This window comes from Acyrthosiphon pisum, chromosome A1 (assembly GCF_005508785.2).
Source record: "Acyrthosiphon pisum isolate AL4f chromosome A1, pea_aphid_22Mar2018_4r6ur, whole genome shotgun sequence".
NCBI lineage: Eukaryota > Metazoa > Arthropoda > Insecta > Hemiptera > Aphididae > Acyrthosiphon > Acyrthosiphon pisum.
Window position 1 is genome coordinate 127036660 of NC_042494.1, and position 25011 is coordinate 127061670.

Below are 25011 nucleotides of genomic sequence, written 5' to 3' on the forward strand. Positions count from 1 at the left end.
GCTTATACTGTTAATAAATAATAAAAATGGCAAGTGTACCTGGTCAATAGTAGAGCGGAATCGTGGTGGTTTGCGCTGGAATCGTTCTCGTCGTTGTGGTGAGTTTGCCATTCGCAAAATCTGTGCAACATGTCTGCAGCCGCAATACCTCCCATGCGACTACGGTTTTCGACGAAATGCACGTCTCTCAAGACGACCAACTTGACCACGGCTATGTGCATCGGGTTCCCTATGCTCTTGTCCTTGTATATCTTTGATACCTACGGTTTCAAACGTGTTATACACAGTGTTCATCATATTTGTAAGTGTTATACGCAGTGATCATCATTTTTTTTCGTGCACCCCCTACACAATAACGACGTAGTTCGGAGACACTTAGTACTTACGATCGACATGAGGGTGAGCACGTAATTGTGAAGCTCCTTCCCGTGGTATTCGGCCATTTTCTTGTCCGCGACGACCATCAGTTCTACGACGTATTCCGAAGTCAGCGATCGCTTGTTTCTGGTTTTTTTCGTGTACGGCAAACCGGTGGAGCTCGAAAATATATCATTTTCGGTCAAACGATTCGGACCGCCCGCGCCGCCAACAATAAACGGTCCGACTTCGGCGGTTGCACTATCGTCGTCAGCGATCGTATCCGAATCACCGGTGCCTTCGTTGTCTAAAAAACGAATAAAATGCTTTACAGAATACAAATATTAACATTTTTTTTATTTCTTCCCAATAATATCATTGCGACAGATATGTGAATATGGCTAAAATAGTCCATAATGGAATAATACAACTTTATCTGTCATCGATATTTTTATTGTGTACATTGTGTACACTGTACAGTACACATTTCAACTACCTGAAATAAATTGACAGTTCAATACACAATAAAATATACTGTGTCCCTGATTATTGAATGTCTATACTCGAAAAGAACATTCAAGTCCAGACCGTGTAAAGAAATACGACATTTTATTGTTAATATTTGAGTTACAAATTCATTACGGTCGAATCGTATACATCGTATACGGTTATTTAAATAAATATTAATATTATAATCTATCAAACAATACGGATGTGTTCATATAATCATATTATTACGTAGGCTGAGAGAAAATCGATTTTGTTCGTAATTCCTAGCGACGGTTTTAAAATGTAGGTACTCCTGTCTCCGCGGGAGACTTCTGCGTATAGCTCTCTCTCTATAAAGTGTTCTATTGTGGACCTTGACATTGAATAAACTGCAGTTACCCGAAGAGCGGAATGAAGCCACTGCAGAGTATAGTGAGTGGGATTTTATTTATTCTGAATTTATATTATACGTCTTGTCTATGACGAAATATTATTATCAAACACCACCCGATTCCCGGTCACAAATTTCCATTTATCAATATAATAATAATAATAATATAGAAATTGGTATACATGGGTACCCATGTTACTGTTATTATTATCATTATTATTATTATTCCCATTATTGTTTTTCCTCTGTAGAAACAACACGATCTTAGACTATGTGGGAATTGCGATTCTACATAATATTATTACTATGATCACGTATATCGCATTTGTATATGTTATCTTGTACCACTAATGGACTCCAAATACAAGACACGCGTTTTAAATCATCCGTACAACAGGCGTATTATAATCGTTATCGGACGACGGTGGACTAGCTATCTAAACAGCGTCTCTCTAAACAGCGGGTTCAATTATCATGATTTGTTATTGCTACTTCTTCGACTCCCATAACGAGTTGGGTTAGGGTACCACAACACGCGTATGTGCTCATATGTTATCGTGACGGAGACGACGAATATGCATACAATATAATGCGTTGCAGCGTGTAAGCAGTACCTAGTACCTACCTATATGCACTCGAAAAGCTTCGTGGTGCCGATGGGATTTACGATATATTATTATACTTACACCAGTATATGGTCGTGCCGTTAACTGGATGTTTACAATGGTCTGATTGTACACCACCAATGTACCTCGCTATACGGTACCTAACTATAATATATAGATATACCTGCAGCGTGTGTACGATTGTTGTTCGTACATTAAAACGGGATAATCGAGACACGAGACCCACCCTATATACAATATTATGCAAGAGCAATATCAAGTATACCTATATAACCACTACATATAATATAATATTATATTATTATACATTTATACGACCCATTAAAATCGTGTAACGTTTTAAAATAATAATATACAATAAAATGTTTTCGCAACGAAGTCGAATGTTATTATTGCACACAGGACGTACCTTGTACTCCGCAATTTTTCTCGGGTTGATGCGATTGTTGCGTTTGTCCGGGCGACTTGTCACCCTCGGCCAACTGACCGGCCCGGTAAATGGTATGTAATGCCGGAGTCACGTGGTCGTCTGTCGTCTCTGCGGGCTCTATAAAGTAATTGCCAGTGGTTGTGCGAATGTATCCTGTCTGAGAAACAGAAGAAAAAAATACAAAATAATGTTAGTGTGGTTGCTCTAAAGACATCAAAAATTGTAATCAGTAAATCGAATCAAAAAAAAATAAAAATAATATAATATAGGTAATATAATATCTAAAATAATGATAAATAACTCATCAGCATTAATAAAATTGACTTTTTATCCTAAAGATTATACCCGTCTAGTACCTATCTGTATTATATCATATAATATAATTAAATGAAAGGAAGTAAATTATCAAACAAATAGGTAGGTACCCATACTAATTACATTGATTACATTGATTACAATTTTTACATTATTACATTAAACAGTTTATTTTTCAGTGTTATTAACAATAAAATAATATAAAGAATTTAATGTCTAATCAAAATCAACTAGACTGAAACGTGTTAAGTCATCATCACGCACGAGGAACTTTTGTTTTTGAAGTGTTTGTCATACAAGTGCAGTGGTGTTATTTCATCTACTTGCAATGCCCACAATTATTAAAAGAACATTGATTCTTATGATACAATTAAAAAATTGAATAGTTTTAAGATATTATAATGACACAAAATAATATTGTGCGCACAGTGTGACGGATTGGTCACGAACACAATAGTGATAAAATGTGAATCATTGAATTAATAAATTCTCTATCCTTGCTGGAAGGCTTTTGGATACGATTTCCTTTGTTCTAAACCCTCAACGGGTGATAAGCCGCGTACACCTATTTTGTTTTATATTGTTCGTTTCCTCACATCGCACACGAAGTTCTTATTAAATGTTAAAAAACTAATAACAATAACAAAATGAATCATATTTCCTAGTGAATCATTCACATGCAACGTTTTATTTTTCGCACTGTGAAGTGCGAGTACAAACATACATGAACATCTTATTTATATTAATATTGTTTTAGTTATAACTATAATTATAAGTTACCGTCGTACAACAATAAACAAATTCTTTTTATAGAATACATAATATTTTTTTTATTTCTCTGTATTATTGATATTAAAAGCACTTTCTGTTTCGAATATTAAATTGTTTAAATGTATGAATACGTTTCGCAATTTTTTGCAGCACACACAAAATATAAACTTGGTTAATTATAGAAAAACAGGGATCGCATACAAGGTAAACAGATAATAATTTTGCCATTGATCTTTAAATTTATAGCCTATTTGTCCTTACTATCCGATACATAATATCCATTAACAAAAAATCGTAGTCTAAAATTATAAAATTTCATCTGCTTCTGCTCTGTAGTACACCAAACTAAAACATTATGAGTTCTGTAGGTTATTTAATTCTTAATTCTTTTTGCCAGATAGTGTTTGGATATTACCATACAGCATTACCTAATCAAATTTTGTTACGTACAGCGTATAATTATTGTAGACAACTTAACAATAATTATAAACCTAAATTCTTAAATACTAAGTATTTCCATCCTACATTTTTTGATTTGAAAAAAATAAAAAATAATTTAGATAACAGTCAACAATGATAAGTGATAAATAATTAAAGTCATCAATATCTAACAGTTAAAGTTTTTAAAGTCTTTAAAGTTTGTTTATATATTATATCCATTTTAATAAAATTTTCTAAACGCCTGCAATGTTGTCAGCTTGGGACAAGTACAATTATTACAGCACAATATATATTATGAGCACATATAGTATGATATTATTATGATATTCAACTATATTTAAAAAATAGGTACGTATATTTTATATATATTTATGTATACTAATTATTATATTATTATATTGTTATGTTTATTTATTTATACCGTCTTATTCTTTGTATAATTGTTGAGTGTAATCATTTTATCACTTCATTCTCCTTGACGTGATTTTTTTCCATGCATTATTATTTATTATTTTTTATAACAAATAGGTACATATGTTGCTATAAATCATCGCAAGCACAAATAAATTCCAATTAAAATTTGATTTACCCGCAAATGAGTACAAAATTATTTTGTATCCCGTATACTGAAAATATCACACTGTTTTTAATCGTGGAGAAAGTTAAAAAAAAATATATTTGTCTCTAGATTACACAATTCACAGTATTTAATTTTGAACATATTTTATAAATAGGGTGAAATTGAATTTTTAAACTCGTTTTTACTAGCCAAAAAAATATGGTTTCCTATAAAAAAACCACGTAATTTATGTACATTATTTTAAAACCTACAACTGCAATATCTGCAGATACTTAAGGCACACATACAAATATAATATATATATATAATAACACGGAACTGTATACACTACATTACAGCTAATAGTTATTGGCAAACAAGAACAGAAATAATAATAATATTATAATGTCGTGTCTTATTACATATCGACGTAATGTAAACACTAGCGGCCGTGATAGTTTTTATGCGAAAAAAAAACCTAATTTTATCTTTGAGAAATAAAACTTGGTGTACGGCCGGCAATTATTACATCTCAAGGCTCTCGATATCCCAAATATTGTAAATGGACACGGAATACCTATAGTCTATACCTACCATCAATGATACACTCGTACATGCGCAGAGATGTGTGATTTATTACCTTGTTCGGTCGCGTCCAAAAATCTAAATTACCAAAATGAAATTTCAAAAGCCGTTTACGATTAAAACATAATAATTATTGTGAGATAACCGTCACGAACATATATGGGGGTTATACAACCACATCACATTGTAGACCCGAAGGTAACCTGCATAGTTATAGGGTCATCCGCGATTCAATAGTCAACACGTGTTTGAACTTCAATCTAAGACGTGATTGAATATTGATGGTAATTTGTTAACTGCAATATTGGAGAGAAGAAATATTCTTCGTCTTAGGTGGCTTAGGTGTTCAATTCATAAATCAACATAGATTTTCGAAGATCTGTAAATATGTCTAAATGACATATAGTTAGGTAATTTACATAAATACATTTGTGTACGTGTCTTACTCGTAGCTATAATTCACATGATAAATATAATTATATATTTTTGTTAATCTGTAGACAAAATATGTTATAAATTAATTTAAAGTTAATATTTATTAACGTTTAGCTTTGTACTCTGTTGAGTTATAAGTTATAAGTACTCAAGCTATATTATACAATTAAGCATATTAGAGATTTAGACTCTATTTGGTTAAGTTTATTTTATCATATACCTCGTCACGGAAAATCTAATTTGGCTTGGACTTATATATAAATAAATTGAGCATCTAAAAATTTAAGGACGGACTGCTAAATATTTCTTGCATTCAGTTCGTTTGTTTCACCTCAGCAGTCAACATTAATACATTCCTAGCTAGATAATTATTTTTCTATAGTAGATACATAAGTGAAAATTTTATAAATTAAACCAAATTTACGTTATATAATTTTATTTTAGAATGTTTACTACAAAATACAAATAAAAACAACTGTCACCAAACGCATTAAATACATATTTTTTATAAAATAAACTATTGCCAAGTGCCAACTAACTACTAAAGTAAATAATATATTTAATATATTATATACAAATAATAAATAGGAGATACCTACATATTTTCTAAGGCTTAAAATGGAAACTATTCAGTTTTATTTTGACAACTAAAAATTGATATAATACTAGGTACCTACATATCAAAGGAGCACACAACACAAAAAATAAGTTTTTTTTATTTGAAAGAATGTTCAATTCTAAGGGTAATGGTATAGGTTTTACGTTTATACTCACATTATTCAATAAGTTATGAGCAATTTAAAAAAGACGTGTGACGTTATTGGGCCCTACTCATATTTACGACGAGTAAGGCCCAATGACGTCACGCGGCTATTTTACATTTCTTATTTTATCTCTTAAAGTAATATTTTTTTTACATCGGATTTTCACCAAATCATTTCATATAGCCATAGTTACAATAATTTAACATTTAAAAATAATTTAAATATTTTTTTTTTTGTTTGTGTGCTCCATTAACAGCTCGTTAGCAATTATTTGAAAGTTAAATATTATTTAAATACAAAAAATTACAAATTTAACCAGTTATCCAATTTCTGCATTTTGTATGTTTATAAATTTATAACAGCCACGGGATATTTTTAAATATTATAATAATCGACTGGTTTTTCAATATGTTTTTGCAGGATTATTGACATTAATTTATGACATAAAGAGTAACAAATCAATTTAACTTGTTTTCTCTTTATCATAGTTGTAAAACTAGTTTAGAAATCTTTTATTGCTAAAAACATATTATCTATTAAAAAAAATATTTGATAAGTTATAACTTTGTCATAAGGTCCTTTGATAACAACCATTATATTATATATTATATATTATATATTATATTATATTCAGTTCATGCTAATAAACCAAATTATGTATTCACTGCCCAAAAATTATTAGTTCTGCTTTTTTGTATTCATAGATCTTTTAAAACATAAAGTTTGTTTTGATATTAAATTAGAATATTATATGTGTGATACATTATGTGTTACTCAAATAATTACTGTTCGAAAAGATGATGAAAATATAAATGTATCTAACATTTTATAATTGTAAGTTATAACTCAAACCGAAGCCAAACCCACATGTCTAATCATCATGATAATTGTAGTCAAACAATTAAACCCACTCAAATTTGTTCAAAATTCTGTCTCAACTTCCAATTATAATTATCATAAAAATTTTATGGCCAACATTTATAATTCACAATGAACATAATTAACATCTCAAATTTGTATATTTTTTTTTCAATGATAATATTATGTGCATTTTTAAAGTTTCAAAAAAGAAAACTAACTTAGTATCCGTGCTTAAACAAAAAGAAGTAATTTAGTCACTTTAAGTATTAATCAATGCATTTTTTGGACCGGTATAGGTACTCCTATAATTATCTTCGATATTAATAAATGTGTTTAGTTTTTTTATGCATCTATTAATACTTAATATTTATATTTGTAAAATAAATACCATTCAAATGGAAACCATATTTGAATGTGATTAGTTCATGGGAAAAATACCCTAGAGTACAAATTAAAATATATGTAAATTAAGTGAAAAAAATATCGTTAGCACAGATTTCAAAAATAACTTAATAAACATTGTACTATTATTATAACAATAATTCATAAACAAGACATATTTTAAAATAATAATAATAATAATATATAATGTATGTCATAAACTGTATAATAGAAAAAACTGTATAAAATATTATACAAAATGTTATTCTATTGTATTGCGGATGTAATAAAACACAATAGACGAAAAAATCAAAAAAAAAGCATACGCAATTAATCTTACAAGAGGCCATAAATAATTTTTAAATTTGGAATAAATAATGTAGACGAATGCATTGACTTATCTGACAATATTTACATTTTAACGTTTCTCTCATTACCACTATCTATTTTCATAAAATAACAATAAAGAGTTTATGAAAAACCATAACATTTATTGTGAAATTTGCGTCGTGTACGATAATTTTTTTTTTTTTTTGTTTATTAAATGTTTTATTCAATCTGTTACACGAGGAACAATAAGAACAACTGAGGAATATTAGAAGTAACAAAGTAGATACAACAGATCGTAGAAGTGTCCCAGTGGAGGTACTACGTTAAAGAGAGAAGTGTACGACAATTAAATCCAAAAATATGCCAAAATAATGTAAAAAATAATTAAAAATTTGCTCGATTTGATTTTTCTTATGTTTAGCTGAATATAAACAATAAACATGAATGATGGATACATGGTAGTATATTATGTTGTATATAAAACACGATAGTATATTGTATATAATAATATTATTATTATATTTAAGTGGTATATTAATAACATTTTAAACAATAATGCATTATTTTATGGGCAATTTCGATGATTTTGAAAACAAATCCTAACCTTTAAAAATGTATATTATTTACAATTTACACAATTTTTTACTGATCCAACACACTAATGGTAATGCGAGTGGTAATGATATTCCGATTTAATATAATAGGTATAAGGAATGGCGCGAAACGTGCTTATTATAATACTATGTAGTTACCTATATACGTAATAATAATAAATACAATGTATATATTATAATTTATAATACATCCATATAGGTAAAATAATATATGCCGATTTGACTAAGTACCGATGGTCTCAACGCACTTATTTTAATATTATTATAATTTTGTGTAGGTATAGTATTATTGCGGTCTCGTTTCATGCATGGTGTGATAAAACTACGTGAATATAACAAGAACATTATACTATACAGCTGATATACCTCTGGGACAAATAAACCGCGAGCATTTGTACGTACACTTTACACACATAATATTATATGATAAACACATAATACCACATTATATATACCTACGAATGCAGGTACACGCGAACAACCGACCGGAGTCGTATTACTCTAGTCGTACGTCCCATTAAAAATAATATACTATAGGTACGCGGGTTTGGTGAAAACTATAATAATAATAATATTAGTAGGGACTAGGGAGTGTCGATACACATACCTAATACACATTAATAAATATTATAATATAATAATATAATTACATTGTTGTAATCCATCTTCGTCTGTCATGCACTATAATATTATAATATTATGCATAAAATATGTGCGTGTACAATATTGATATTGGGTCTCGGAAACCAGTGACGGTTTTGGGGGTGAGGGTGACTCGGCGGTAGTGTTAGCCGGGGTATAGATTAGGGGTATATACGCGAAACCTAGGCCCGTCACCAGAGCATAATAATAATAATACATACACCAGCCATGTCTAGTGCAGTGCTTTTCAACCTGAGGGCCGCGGCTATATGACAGGGAGGGGCCTTGAAATATTTATTTCATTTAAAATATTTTCAATTATTTAGTTATTATATAACATTATCACCGACTATATTATGATTAATCATTATTTATTACATGTAAAATAGTAATAGTGAAATAGTGAAATAGTGATGTAAATTTAGTATATCATTAAGAAAAAATAATCAATGATTTTGATTGAGAGGGGGGACTTGGCAGTTTTACATTAAATTTAGTGGGCCCTATAACGAAAAAAGTTGAGAAGCACTGGTCTAGTGTTTCACTTCTGCCTAATCTCACGATAATCGTCGTTTGACAGTCGTAGACGTGGGCAAATTCTCCCGTATAGTACAGTATATACTATACATTATACTCATATTATAATATACACTTATAATATTATATATCATATTTTGTACACTCATAATACAGTATAGGCTCTACATAATATAGTGTAGTATAATAAAACGAGTATAAGGTGAATTGCAATAATATTTTGGGGCGGGGGTGGTGGCGGCGGCTTCGCAGATACCAGCTACCTACGCCTAGTGTTTCACCTCGGCCTGATCCAGCGATAATCGCCGTTTGACAGTCGTGTCCGGCGTGGGCAAGATCTCCACAGTACTACAGTATATATACATCTTTAATATTATAATATATTATTCTATACTCATGAGAGACATAGGCTTTGTACACTGTACAATATAATATTAATATGTGCAGTAAAATGTGAATTTAAATAATATTTTGGGGCGGGGGTTGGTCGGTTGGCGGCGGCGTTACTGCGTTAGTACCAGTTACGTCTAAAGTTTCACCTCAGTCTAATCTCGCGATAATCGCCGTTTGACGGTTGTGGGCAAATCTCCCGCAATACTGCAGTAACAGTAGGTACACGTACGTCTATAATATTATATATTTTTATACTCGTAATAATATACGATATAGGATTTATATTATAATATAGTATAATATTATAATATATGATAAATGTAAATTGCAATAATATTTTGGGGTGGGGGCGGATCGGTGGTGATGACCGGGTAGCGGGTATATGCACGCAAACCGACTCTTCGGAGAGCATATTATAACAATATTATCAGTGTATGGTGTTTCACCTCGGTCTAATCTCACGACAATCGCCTTTAACAGTGGTCGTGGTCCTCATCCGGCGTGGGCAAATCTCCGGTAATACGGTACCTATAATAATATAATACCTACCTATAATATTATTATATTTTTATGCTCATAATATGCGACATGGCCTTTGTGTATGGTAAAGTTATATTACATTATATTATGTGCAATGTAAATTTCAAATGATATTTTATGTACACGTGGTGGCGGTCCGCTGACTGCAAAAATCTAAACGAACGGCAATATATTATTATGATTATAATGGGTGCGCGCTGTACAAACACGCCGCGCCGGTGAAGCAGCTGCGGCGACGGCAGCGGCGTCGAGCGATTTCCTACAGACTATATTATATCTATAATGTTATATGGAACTTTTTGCATCGAGAGAGGTCAATGGAAGTATATAATATAATATATTGTTATAGATAAATATAGTGTTATAATACTAATAGTATAATTATTGCGGCGGAGAGTCGTCTCGTCATGTGCGGTGCACGTCATCGTATTCGCGCGCGTATATTATACAGCGCGATTCGCCAACAGGGCTCACCCCCCATTTTATCATATTTTAAGAACCGAGCATTTATTCAAAGTCTTATTTTTAGAATTTATGAGTATGCCTCTAAAGACCATGTTTTAAAATGTTTAGAATGCAGTTTGTATGGAGTGTTCTGCACTCTGCAGTGCGCATAGGTGGAAAATATTGGGGCGGCTTTATAATATTCCTTAGAATATATCTTATTATTATTATAGAGTCATAGGGATAAACCCCTCACAACCCTAACAAATGTACCAATACAAACGTTTTTACTAGAAACACTGCTGCATAATATAGGTAGTTATATAAGTTTATTGTTACAATACAATAAAACGTTTATTTAATTATAAAAACCTATTAATATATGTTTAAGTACAGTTAATATACTTCAAGATAATATTTCAATTTTTTAGTGAAAATATTAGTTTATATAAATTTGATCATATTATTATATTATTAGCCTCTCCGATTTGCTCCGATATGCTGCTGTTAATTTATTTCTCGTTTTACTAGTAAATACTAAATATTGTTTTGAGATTAAAGTTTAACGTAATATGTTATTAAATAATCTGGAATCACTAATCACTTGATTTTGTATAAATATTTTTGTCCTATATAAAAAACTACCAATTTTAATTACTAAGAAAACTAACTGAAAACAACAAGTATTTTGAGCGAGCGATACAAACTTCTACAAAACCGTGTCTTTGTTTACTGTAAATTGTTAAGAAGATATTTTTTTGGAAAAAATCTAAAACGCTAGGTTCTGCTCAGTTATTTTATAAACTCAAGATACATAATAATATAATTCCACGATAGAAGGCTAAAATACAAACATATTATATTTAAATAAAATGTAAAATCGTTAGACTTAATATTTATCTTGAATCATCATATTATATTATACAATTTTTACAAATTACAAAATGCCAACAGCGATTAATCTCGATTATTGATTTGTGATTATATACTTATATGATGAACGCATGCTCAGTAAGTCACCCTGTATATGCTGTGGGTTTGCATGCACACGTGTGTGTGTGTGTGCGTGTGTGTGTGTGTGTGTGTGTGCGGGCAATATGTAGAACGTGCGAAATAAAACTCGGCCGACCGACCATCTCGGCGGGAACAACGGAGGCTGCCACGACGACGGTCTGGCGATATTTATAAATCGAGAGGGCACGCGCGCGCCTGTATCCCGTTCTCGTAAACACCGTAAAACTAACCGTAACCGACGATATAATGTGTTATTATAATATATTATCAATACGATATATGCCGATGCATGATATACCTATACGTATTTGCCGTGCTGGAATTCACCCTGGGGTGACATATACCTTTAGGGGATGCTAAATTGGGTGGCTGTGTTACGCTTCCCGTTCATAAGACTGGATTGTCCCACTTTTCAACACTGGCGTGTGCCAACGGGAGGAGTTTTGGCCCGCCATACAATTATACAACTAAATAAATCTATTACTTTTCGATTTTTTTGTTTTTATTATACAATAATAAAGTAAATATAAAAATAAACGTACTTATTTTTAAAAAAAACGTAGACTAAAATTCAAATTTTGCAGTTATCTTAGTAGACAACAGATGATCTAAATTCAAAGGAAATTAGTTCATTTTAAATTAATCGTGTCGTCAATTAGTACAACTTGAGTTTTTCGGAACCTATGTATAACTTTATATATTTTTTTGATTCATCAAAACAAATTTATATTTAAAATACCTATAAAAGTAGATTGTGTACCTATATGTCCTATGAGTGATATAGATATAATATAGTTTTAACTTTTAATTATAAATTGAAAATAGGGTTCCCAAGCATAGTTTTGTGTGAGAGATGAGGAGGGGTCGCAAATCCAAGTCATATTTCCTAAGTTAGATCACCCTATATAACCAATGATATTGTTAACGGAGAATTAATATATATGATATTAACATATTATCCGATAATATTATATATATAGAATATAGAATGATAGGTAGTTAAATGCGCAACGGATTATTACGCGGACGCGTTCTCGCCTATACTCGCGAATAATATTATAACTATAATAATTACAATTAAAATATAATATTATTATTACGTTACAATACGGACCTCGACGATAATGTAAAGCGTGATAACGGTGTAACGATCATAATAGTATTAAGCACGTGGCAGCGGCGGTTTCGCGGACTTTATAATAAGAATATAATATAATATAATATTTTATCTGCTATTGCTCATTCGGCAGCTCGTAAACGGTTTTGGCGATGTTTACGTGCGATCGTGGCGTGTGTGTATACGAGAAAAAAATCCGAATTAATATTATTAACACACGGTCTGCAGCGGCGGCGATATAGAATGAGGCTCGCGGACTCGATGATGCTTTCCCTTTCGTTTTCACGCTGCTTCTACATAATAATAATAATATATTTTATAATATTATACCAGTCTCGACGCCGCCGCCGCCGCCGCCCTGCATCTCTTCCGCGCTGCCAAAACCCGCGAAGTCGGTCGTCGCGTCTCCGCCGCGTCTACTATATAGCTGCCGCGCCCGCCATTAATAATATTATTACTACAACGTTACGTTTAAACGCACTCATAACTAAGTCTCTGAAGGGCGGTGCGTGCCATTAAACTATATTAATATAATAATTTAATGTATAACATAAATCCACCTATGAAATAAAAAAAAAAACTTAGATAGGTACTCATAAAATGCGAACGGAGAACTCGATTGGAGTGAAGCGAGACAATTTCCTTTTAAGTCACAGAAAACAAAAATTGTACTATACAAATTAAAGAAATCGTTCAATAACTTGTTTACCGATCTCCATGGTTAGTAATTTATTGAATTGGTAGTCTAGGGCGCTCTGCGGTCCTCTCGGATTGTCGGTTCGACCAAATCGTTCATCAACTATAATATCTATACCTATAGGCTATAATGTTCAAACCCGGTTCAACCCGAGAATAATGTATAAATAGAACTTTTAAGTATTAAAAATATTATAATATTATGTAGTCCTACTTTACTAATATATTTAGTTTAATATAATAATAAGCGAGTAGCGACTCAATCTGAAAAAAAGCATAGGTAGCAAAACATTTTGATAATATTTACCAGTTTTCGATTGAATACCGAAATAATATTTAAAATTGTTTATTAGAGCGTTTTTATTACCAATTGGCATCATAATTTTAAATGAAACTTTTAAGAGCCTACAAGTATCCGCTGCTCTCTAACTAATAACTTAACTCTCAAACTTATAAAATACAATATGTTAGGCGTATATTTACGATACGGGTAAATAATCGGTCCGGGACTCGATAAGCGCAGCCCTCCCCGCACAATATTGATAATTTCTAACTATTCCGACGGAGGCGAAAATAGGTACCTATATTATACTCTTTTCAGTATCACTTATATTCGATGCGGATGGTCTCTTGCAAAGCGTGCACTATATTATAATAATAATAATAATAATAATAATAATAATATAATATATTATATTATTGTTGTGCATTTTACGAACACACGCGGCGGTCGCTGCCGATAATAACGCGTCCTGTTTTTTTACGCGAAAATCTTGCGACTTGGAGCACGTAAACCCGATAACGCTCATCGCATTTGGCACACACACACGTGTGAGTGTGCGAGAAAAAACGGTATTCGATCACGTGCCTCTTTTCCAAAGCTCCGTATAGTCGTGGCCAACGACCGCGGTATCATACGTATTATATTTATTATAATATTGTATATAATATATATTTTGTTATAATGTAATGTTATGTTGTTATTCTGTCTCACACTGCCGCTCGGGCACGTCCGAGTATATTATATATAATAATATTATAGACACAAATTTTTGATTTTTTTTTTGTTTTAAAAAATCGTTTCTAACGTCGGACATTGACGAGTTAACGAGTTTCACGAAACGTCACTCGTCCCATTATAATAGCCTATATAGATACATTACTGCAGTGTGTATTATATTATTATTATGTACCTATATGCATATTCACACATTTGTATATATATACATTACATAATCTATACGTATCGTTCTGGTATCACCGTACATACATGCCATATAGGTACACTTTTTAAACATAATATTATACTCGTGGAGTGTAGATTTATAACACTAATAATATTATATACGGGTAATGAGGGGCACCACGTGGCGAGTGGGTAGGTATATATGCTATACTATTATATTCGGTACTTATGTATACCTACGTATAAAATAATTTGTGTACGCCGCACACATAGGTAGGTATAGGCAGTAGGCACGTGTTGTTAGTTCGCGTCGTAGAATTCGTATTATATTCTTATTACATTATAAATCTGATGTAACGATAATAATGTCCAATGTCTTATAAAATTAACGAAACGATAACGTTTGAACCGAATGGCGATAATGGGTTAAAACTCAAAAATGATAACCATCAAAGGTTATACTATAATATTATTATTGTCGATTCAATAATATAATATAATAACGTTTCAGATATGCGCGATAGATATACATAGTAGGTAAGTACCTAAGTATAGGTAGGTAGGTATATTTTTATAAAAACTTTAATCAATCAAATTTATCAAGCTATATTTTTTATACTTCAAATCGAAGTTATGGTAATTAAAACAATATTCATATCACCCTTATGGCCTTATATAACTTTACTGCAGTGCGTTATAATTGAGCATTTGATTTAGTTATAGTATAGTATCATTATGAATAATAATTTATAATCAATGAAATTGATGTACTATATAACCACATAGTTGTACAGCTAATATGGATAAATTCCTTATAATTTAACTTGAAAGTACTCCCGACTCTCGAGTGTTCTATAGAAAAGTTATTTAAAAACATTCGACTTACGGGCAGTCACAGTGTTTATAGCATAAACATAACTTTACCGTTTATATTTTATACAAATAAAAGGTATTTATAGTTTTTCTTCTTAAAAATTCATACAAAAAAGGGGCCATTAATCAGTTACTAAAAAATACAAATAAATGTAATAATTACAAGTATCCAATATGGCAAATTTCAATTCCCAATATATATGGAGATATAAATATATAATATATAGTTAAGTACATCTGAAGCAACCGGCAGGTATACTGCTTTAAAGTGATCAATCGTGTAATATGCATAGAAAAAAACACTCGAACACGTGATCTAAAAATGTTTTATCAGTTTGGTATAATATAGTAAAACCATCAAGAACCTTTACGACCAGAATTATGGGCACTCTCTGAATTGTTGCAGAAAACCAGATATGTATTGAAACATTTAACGGATCTGCATAAAATAAGCGAACATAAATAATTTCGATTTCAGACGCGGTTTTATTTGTTTCAACATGATAAAAATCATTTCTCAGACAATATCATAAAGATCCTCTCAGTCGTTATTAAAACGAGTTTGTCGGAGTGTGGTAGGCGAGGCTATAATATGAATTATTACCGTCTACAACGTTAGACATTCTACTCGTGTTAAATAAAAAAAAAGAGATTAAACATAATCTAACTTATGCCTACCACAACAAATATAATATGAGTTGAATACTGTAACACTATAATTTGCTAAGATAATGTTATTGATGTGCATTATGCGAATGTAATTATATTACGTAGGTGCTTTGTATTTCAGGATCAAATAACTAAAAAAACAAAAGAATAAAAACCACTTAGTTTAAGACAGTAACAAAAGTTGTTTGGACTTTAGACACTGTGCCAAAAATAAAATAATGTGTTAATGGACCAACGAAAACGAATGACAGACAGGTGTAAAGTTTCTTCACGATCTTTGGCTTAATTATTTAATTTAATATTTTTCTTCATCTGTATAATATTATAAGAATATGTACCTACCTACTATAATATGATGTCGTTTGTGAGCTTATGAATAATTTCGAGTTAAAATTCATATTTTATGGATATTGTTGGTTATTGCTAATTACCCTTGACAAATATATAATAATATCCAATATTGCAATAAAATTATACTCTTATATTATTATCCATTCAACTAAAAACCGTGTATTTCATAAGATGTTCTTCTACAGTTAATATTATGATTAAGAATGGTGTCTTGAACTATTGAATGATAAATTATTTTTAAGTAAAATTCAAAATACAATATAATATACCTAATAAATAATTTAATATAATACTGGCAAATATGATATTTTTGTATTTTACAAAATAATATTATGTATTTTGTTCATCCTTCACAAATTAAATGCTACCAATATATCGTGCCGAACTAACGAGTTTAGTATTAAAAAGTATTAGACAAAAAAACCAAAATTAAAAAATTAAATGCATTTAGAATTGTTTACCAATAGCGTAATGTACGTTTTATGATCATAATCAGGTTTTATCGACAACGGGTTTTTATTTACTGCCAGTATCAACAACCCGTCGATGCTTTAATAAAGACATGTAATCGACAATAGCGTACGGATAATATATAATTTTGTTTGATTCTATTGACAGAAAGATTATCATCGCTGTCGTTTTTTAAAAAAAAAAAAAATTTAAGACGTGTCTTAGTGGTTAGTGCACCCGGAGGGCTTATTCCGTACGAGGGACGGTGTTCAATCAACGCGAGTTGGGTTCTAAAAATGGAAGTATAAAAAAAGTTTCTGTCTGAAGCCCATGTTCTCAATTTTTTATGTGTTTTCACGAATGTTTTAACATTTTATTTTCGACGGGTACACGAGTTGAACAGTTTTTATTAACACCGATGTCTGAGATTACAGAAAAGAATGTTTGGAACGGATTAATGACGATACATTTACAATTCGGTACCTAAAATGATTCGTGAAAGATAAATGGTGAACAACTGTAAATATAGATCAAAGAAATAAATCGTGAACAAATTTAATTTAAACTTAACCAAGTATTCATTACGTTTTCGGTAATACAATTAATCTTATTCTGGATAATCTAAAGTATTATTAAAAAAAAAAAAATACCACTATCTATTATTATTGCAAATTATTAGTAATCAAAAATAATGACTATACTTAGTGCCATCGTATGTCATAATTTAAGGCTGCAGAATTTTTACAAAATCGTTATTTTATGCACTTACAAAAACGTACCTATATGTTAAAATAATTATATTTTAGACGTTAAGACCGGTGTATCTAAATTACACCTAGCAAATAAAATATGTTACCCGAAATGTGTATATTTTGAAGTTATATACCTTCTCCGGATATTACAAGAGCCCCAATTCATTTCACCAGAAACTAGTGTAGGCAAACCCACCAAATATTAAATTGCTTGAGATAGATTTATGATTCTTTAATTTGAACTAATTTTTTTTATATATCTTTTACTTCGAAGTCGTTTAAACTGTGACCTACACTTCCATTTTAATTATAATTTATGACAATAATCGTACCGTTTAAAACTTACTATGGAGTTAATTTATCAAAATAACTTATTATTTACAAATATGGTATCGTAGAATTATTTCACGTGTGATAAATACCTACAATAATAAATAACTTGCTTTGATGCCATTAGATACAATTTACTGAGAAATAACTATAGTAACAAGAATGCTGGAAGTCATAACATTCAACTTCATAAATAAGTAATAGCTATAATAAGGTATACAAGGTATACATGGTACACCGGAATGGTCTGTGTAGAATAACATATACATGTAAAAATATTAAAACTTCCTTATTGTACCTTCTTATAATACCTATCACAATATTATTCGGTTAGTATGCTATTAAATTGCTTGAATCATTATTTACTCAAGCTACACAGGGTATAATATTAATATTCTAGAATGAATAAAAAACTTCACGAAATTATCAACAATATAACTATAATTTATAAATTCATAAGTATGTGAATAGGTAGTAATAGTTATAATATTAATATTTTAATGTAATCAAAACATCATTTTAATTTTTCACATACTTTATAATAGGTAACTATACATTGTGGTTATTTTAATTTATCAGCAAAAAATGTATAATTTTAAAATCTAAATGTGTCTGATAAAACATAATATATAATTATATTATTATTTTTTAATTGATTATAGATAAATTTAATTTTGTTTAAATATACACACCAATCAAAATAATTATTATAACAAGTAGCTGGTAGTTATCAATGAACATTGAACAATGATTGATCAGAATGCAATGGTATAAGCTATATGTTAATAACAAAATATATAAAACATGTAAACAAATCCATACACGACTTTACACGTAGGACATGTGTTGAACCCCCAAAACTCACATAAATATATTTTTAATTACACCTCGCATTGAATAATATCTCGGTGGACGAATTTATTAAGTTGTGCCACTTTTTTGAGGAAACCATAATATAAAATAAATAACTTTGTGCTATCTATGATTAATTTTTCGTAATAAGGGCTGTGCAATAGGTGCAATGCTATTAACCAACGATTAGTTGATTACAATAATTATTATTACACATACATTTAATACACGCTTCCTAACTAAAATAAATTATTCTAAAACAATTGAATGATATACAATATACTTTAAACCATAAAACAGTTATGTCCGAACCTTTTTTGGCGTTATCTAATATTTTAATTCTTGGCAATCGTCTAACGTAACTTTCATTACACATAAAACTTTTTGTTTATAATATTTTTAGGACGATTTTTCTTTTGTTACCTATTCTCAAATGAATAATTTTTGATGTGAATAATATTAATTTTGTTTTTCATATTATAAAATATAAATCGAAATTCGAATGAGAAGTTTCATAGTACCTAATCGAACTTTAAGTTAGAACCTATTCTAAGTTCTAAGGATAATGCCATAATGGTTATTGTTAATAGACATAAAAAAATGGCTAAATTATTTACATCTATTAATATGTTATAAGTTATAAAAATGGTGAAACTGCACTAGATAAAAATATATTACATAATATATTTTTGATATTGTGTAAAGGCATTCATAAGGACTTCGTAGACAAAGTTTAATAACTCAACTCGGATAACTCGAAAACTAATTGGCTAATTATCGATATAGATAAATCACCCTTTTCAAGACCGTCATCTGATCAACAATTTAATCTTAAAAAGGGTGGTTACTGGTTATGTTTGGAAAAAAATTAATTTGTATAACCACACAATATTTTTTAAACGATAAAAAAATCTAAGAATTTGGAGTAAATAATTGGAAGGGGGATGACCATGCTTAGTGAATCACCCGATATATAAGTATCTATACCTAATTAGTAACTCTAGACGACAATCATTATTATTTTAACAAATGTATCAAAGCTTAATAAAATTAAACATAACCGGACGTTAGTCAAATAAATTATTGTCTGACCTTTATTAAAAAGTGAAAAGTCGATGAACTTTTTTGTATAGGTATTAAACACAATTATTAACAACGTTGTATTATAACTTATAATCTGAAAATAACCTTTTAGAGGAATAGGTATAATACGTCTCCAAAGGTAAAAAACCTAACAAATGTCAATAAAAAATTATTAGAATTTCCTAAAAAAAAAGAAACGTCACGAAACCAAAACGATTATTATGACCGAAAAGGCAACTAATTATTTCGGAATACTTAACATTAAACAAATGTAAGTATATTATAATATAGGTAAGTTCACTACGGCGTAATAGACAATTATAAAGTGTATAAAATATTAAAATATATTATATTGACGTAAATATTATATAGGTATTAAGAATAAAATATCCAAAATAGTATTAACGTTTTAATTAATATTATATAATATCTATATACACATAAGTAATAAAAATATTACGAAAAATATAAATTGTGTAGGATAGAGTTTAACGAGTTCGGAATCAAAATATACACTTTGTGAAATACTGAATGTAAAACGTGATTATAATAATAATAATATACGAACAGTCGGTTTAGTTAGATACAAAACTATACTGAAGTTTATATTATACACAGAGGGCAGTGGAAAAAGTGAAACGTCTGGCCAATTACATTGAAAATAAACTCTGGTTTTTAGAATCAAAATTAAAATAGATACTTAATTGTTTATATATGTGTGTATAATTCAATTTCTTTGCTCAGCTGCTGCTGCTGCTGCAGTACTGATCGATTGATATGGTGCCAAATAATTATATATCCCGCGAAGCGACACGGAGACGTGTACTTCGCTTCTGCTTTTCATTTGATGGATTGAAGCGATTCTAAACTTTTTCATCGCTTCAATCCATCAAATGAAAGAAAAGTTTAGAAAAATTCCACTAAAATGGGGAAAAAAATGGAAAAAAATTTTGTACGTTTTCGACGAAGATGGGATTCGAACCCACGCGTGCAGAGCACATTGGATTAGCAGTCCAACGCCTTAACCACTCGGCCACCTCGTCCCGTGAGCGAAAAAGGCGTATTGAATGGCTCTTATGCGCCAGACCTTTTTTTTCATTGTATGTTTTATGATTTTAGACGAGATGGTTATGACCAAATATAATATGATTTTAATTTTTAGAATCAGACTTTAACAGTGAATATAAGTATCGTTGCCAAAATATTATATTATACACAATATAAAAATGTAATTTGCAATTTGCACCATATATTATATAATCTATTGATTCGTTTTTTGTAATTAAAAAATATTAGGTTATGCCGTTTAGAAAAGTACTTGCGGGTTAGTAACTACCTACCTAAATTTTACATTTTTGCCCAGTGCCCACATATCACAAAATATATTCAATTATTTGATTGATATTCGTTCTAAACAACCATTGGTTCTGATCAGTAATTACATAGGTAATATAAAAGCACTATAATCCATAAAAATAAATTTTAAAGTACCTAAGTGATAGGTATATTATTCTATATATCTGTTTGTGTAGGTAGGTTACCTTGGACAGTGCTGGCGCTGCGATTTGTGACTTACGACGCTGATACAATTTATAATGCAATTTATGCTCTAGAGTCGACGGATAACTAAAAATCCGTAACTTTTTTTTATTTTTTTTTATTGGTTATATCTATATCATTGAATAATTCTTTTCAGTTTAAAAGTGGATTTCGGCATTATTGTCTATTAGGTACCTATACGGCTATAACTACTGTATCAGTAGATACCTATCAATAATAGATTCAATTATTCAAATTTAATAATAGTATTATTCTTAATTCTTATCATAAGTACGCGCCGATCGGTTACGTAATTCGCGGATGTAGAACAATCTTCCTCCATGTCATAACCTACCTACAAAAATATGCTAACCGATAATCGTAATGCATTCAAATTCGAGAACATGATAAAATTACGCCTTACCGTACAGTCGTACAGACGTACAGTGCAATATTATTTTACATGAACTTATGAAAAAAATAATTAAAATTATAATTAATATTTTTTTTTTTTTTATGTTACGGATCATCATGAAGATGTTTTATTTTTTTATTTTTAAAATGTTAGGTAAGTACCTACCTAATAATATTATGTTTTACGCGGTTTTTCAAAAATAATGTAAAAAATTCGCCATATATTTTGACGATTTTGACTTAACGCTTGCATGTATATTCCGATAATTTTTAACTCAACAAGTTCATGTACCCTAATAATAACACCAAAAAAGCGAGAAGCCACACTAAGCTTGAGGCCCTACTAGTATGGCTGCATTTCCTGAACTCCCGTCGCGTCGACACTGACCTTAGTACAAGGCGTACTTAGTGGCTATAGTGCCTATGATATATATGACCATGTGACTATGTCTTGAGGTACCTAGTTCCTATATACTGACTACTAAGTACCTACCTTGTTTATTTGTATGTGTATTATGATTTATGAATAGTAAGTATAATCTAAATTTATTATTTAACAAAAATGAATTCAAACGTAGGTATATAATATAATAACATAAATTATTAATACACATGTTATGGGTACCTTATTTTAAAGTTAGAACGGTAAATTATATTTTTATGAAATGGTTAGGTAGGTACCTACAAAAAAAAGATTTTTTAATGTCGGTAAATATGATTATGAAATAGGTAGGTAATGGAGTTGTTCCATTAAAACGTCTTCTGCATCTTTCTATAAAACAGTTTTGAATACTGAATTATAAATAACATTCATTCATACGAACGAAATGTCATTTGAATGTATATAAAATTACCATGTGTACTGCTGCTTTATGTCGACAGACAACTGTAATATATCATTATGCAACCCTATTTATTTCTATTTATTCCTATTTAATATTTATAATTATTTATTATAGGTGCTATTGGCTATATGGAATAAATAATAATAATAATATATAATATATGCCGCATAATATACGTACTTGGACAATTGAAGGTTTAGGTAGTATACCTATAGGCACCTAAGCCTATATAGGAGTATAGGACATAAAGGTACATACTACTTATGCAGGTCCTATACTTGCACTTTGCAGGCGCATAATAAACACATAATACACATGGGTACCTATATATATATATATATTATATGTATATACCATTCAGATTTCAGACAACAACAGAGGAGGTGCCAATTATGATAATATTATTATACAATATTATAATATTATAGGTACGTAGGTATCTGAAATCTGAATGTGACTAATGTCTATGCATTTTTAATTTGATTGTATTTGAACAAAATGATACGGTGTTAACTGTTGAAAAATTGAAAATAAATAATTACCTATTTAGAGGTAGGTAGGTAGGTACTATTCATAATTTGTTATTTGTATATAATATAATAAATTAGGTACTGTTTTGAATATATTATGTGGTAGCTGGTATTGCCTGGTAAGGATTTAACGTAACTATACAGAATGATTCGCCAAGTATTTTAGATTCTGAGTGGAACGATGAATGTATTGATTTTACAATGATGTGTGTTTTTTTTGTGTCTGTCATCATCTTTTAGGACAGTAAAAGTGCTTGGACTTTCTTCAAAAGTATCTTTTTTTATAGGAAAGTGAATCTAGTTGGTACTTGGGGGGGGGGGGGGGGTCAAAAGTAAAATTTTCCAATAGTTTTCAAAAGCACCGTGAAAAACAAAAAAAAAAAATTAAGGAAAAACGGGAATTTTTACGCAAAATCAATTATTCACAAAACCTACTTTGGTTTTTCGTGTAACTTTAAAACGAATAACCGTAGATGCATGAAATTTTCACCGGTTGTTTATATTTCCATTTTCTATAAATGATAAAATTTTCAAAATATTTTGATTTGTTTAAAGCTGTTTACAGACATTTTAAGTTTCCAATTTAATTAGTTTTTTTTCTATGAATGTCAAAAAAATGTATTTGTTGAGTAAAAATACTTGAAAATTTAATACAAGGCTCCTACTAAATTGTTACAATGATATTTGAAAAATATTAAAAATCCTTAGTCACAGTTTTTTTGTATTAACATTTAAAGTTCAAAAATTGACAAAATATGGAAAAATCAGGAAAATTAGCAAATTATTTTGAGTTAATAATTCGTAAAAATGTTTCTTTTTAGAACTAAGATTTTAAAATGTAATACAAGATTCCTTATAGGTTAATCTACCTTTATCAAAAAAAAGTGTCTATAAGAAAGTCAAATTAAATTTTGATGAGCGTTTGAAATTCAAATTTTAAAATTTAAAACAAGGTCCCACGTAAATAGGTTATATATTAATTACTTTATTCACAATAATATCATCAAATATACTTAGTAATATCATAGACTGACTGACCGTTTTCGCTCAGAATTGTTTTCTTAATACAATGGTATTAGATCATTAAATTCAAATTTAACACCATCCATTACAGTGACCCTCTTGTAACCTCTGTACAGCAGAGCGACATCCACTTACCCACTTTTTTTTAGTTTTTTTTTTCTATAAATATCAATAAAGTTTTATCTGTTGGGCCAAAAAGTGTAAGAAATTAATACAAGACTCCTGATATATTGTTACAATAGGCAATAGCAGTTGAAAAATATTGAAAATCCATACGCACAATTTTTTTTTATAATCATTTAAAGAACGCATTTTGACAAAATTTATCAAATTTAAAATTGAATAATTATTTTGTAGTTAAAAATTTATAAAATTTTCAACT

The 25011-nt window shown here is 29.9% G+C and overlaps 2 protein-coding genes and 1 non-coding gene across 8 annotated transcripts in view; all 3 read right to left on the reverse strand.

Annotated features, from left to right (window-relative positions):
• Positions 1 to 25011, reverse strand: part of LOC100166077 (voltage-dependent T-type calcium channel subunit alpha-1H) — a 459662-nt gene that overhangs the window by 361669 nt on the left and 72982 nt on the right. The gene's annotated exons all lie outside the window — the stretch shown is intronic.
• Positions 1 to 25011, reverse strand: part of LOC100163063 (A disintegrin and metalloproteinase with thrombospondin motifs 9) — a 104340-nt gene that overhangs the window by 20789 nt on the left and 58540 nt on the right. For both annotated transcript variants that reach the window (XM_029488272.1, XM_029488271.1), the window contains 3 exons: positions 2273 to 2450; positions 387 to 664; positions 40 to 260 (listed from right to left, as the gene is read on the reverse strand). In XM_029488272.1, the coding sequence (XP_029344132.1) occupies positions 40 to 260; positions 387 to 664; positions 2273 to 2450 (677 nt within the window). The remainder of the gene's footprint in view (positions 1 to 39; positions 261 to 386; positions 665 to 2272; positions 2451 to 25011) is intronic.
• TRNAS-GCU lies at positions 21240 to 21321 on the reverse strand. Its single transcript has one exon. It is a non-coding gene; the product is annotated as a tRNA-Ser (tRNA).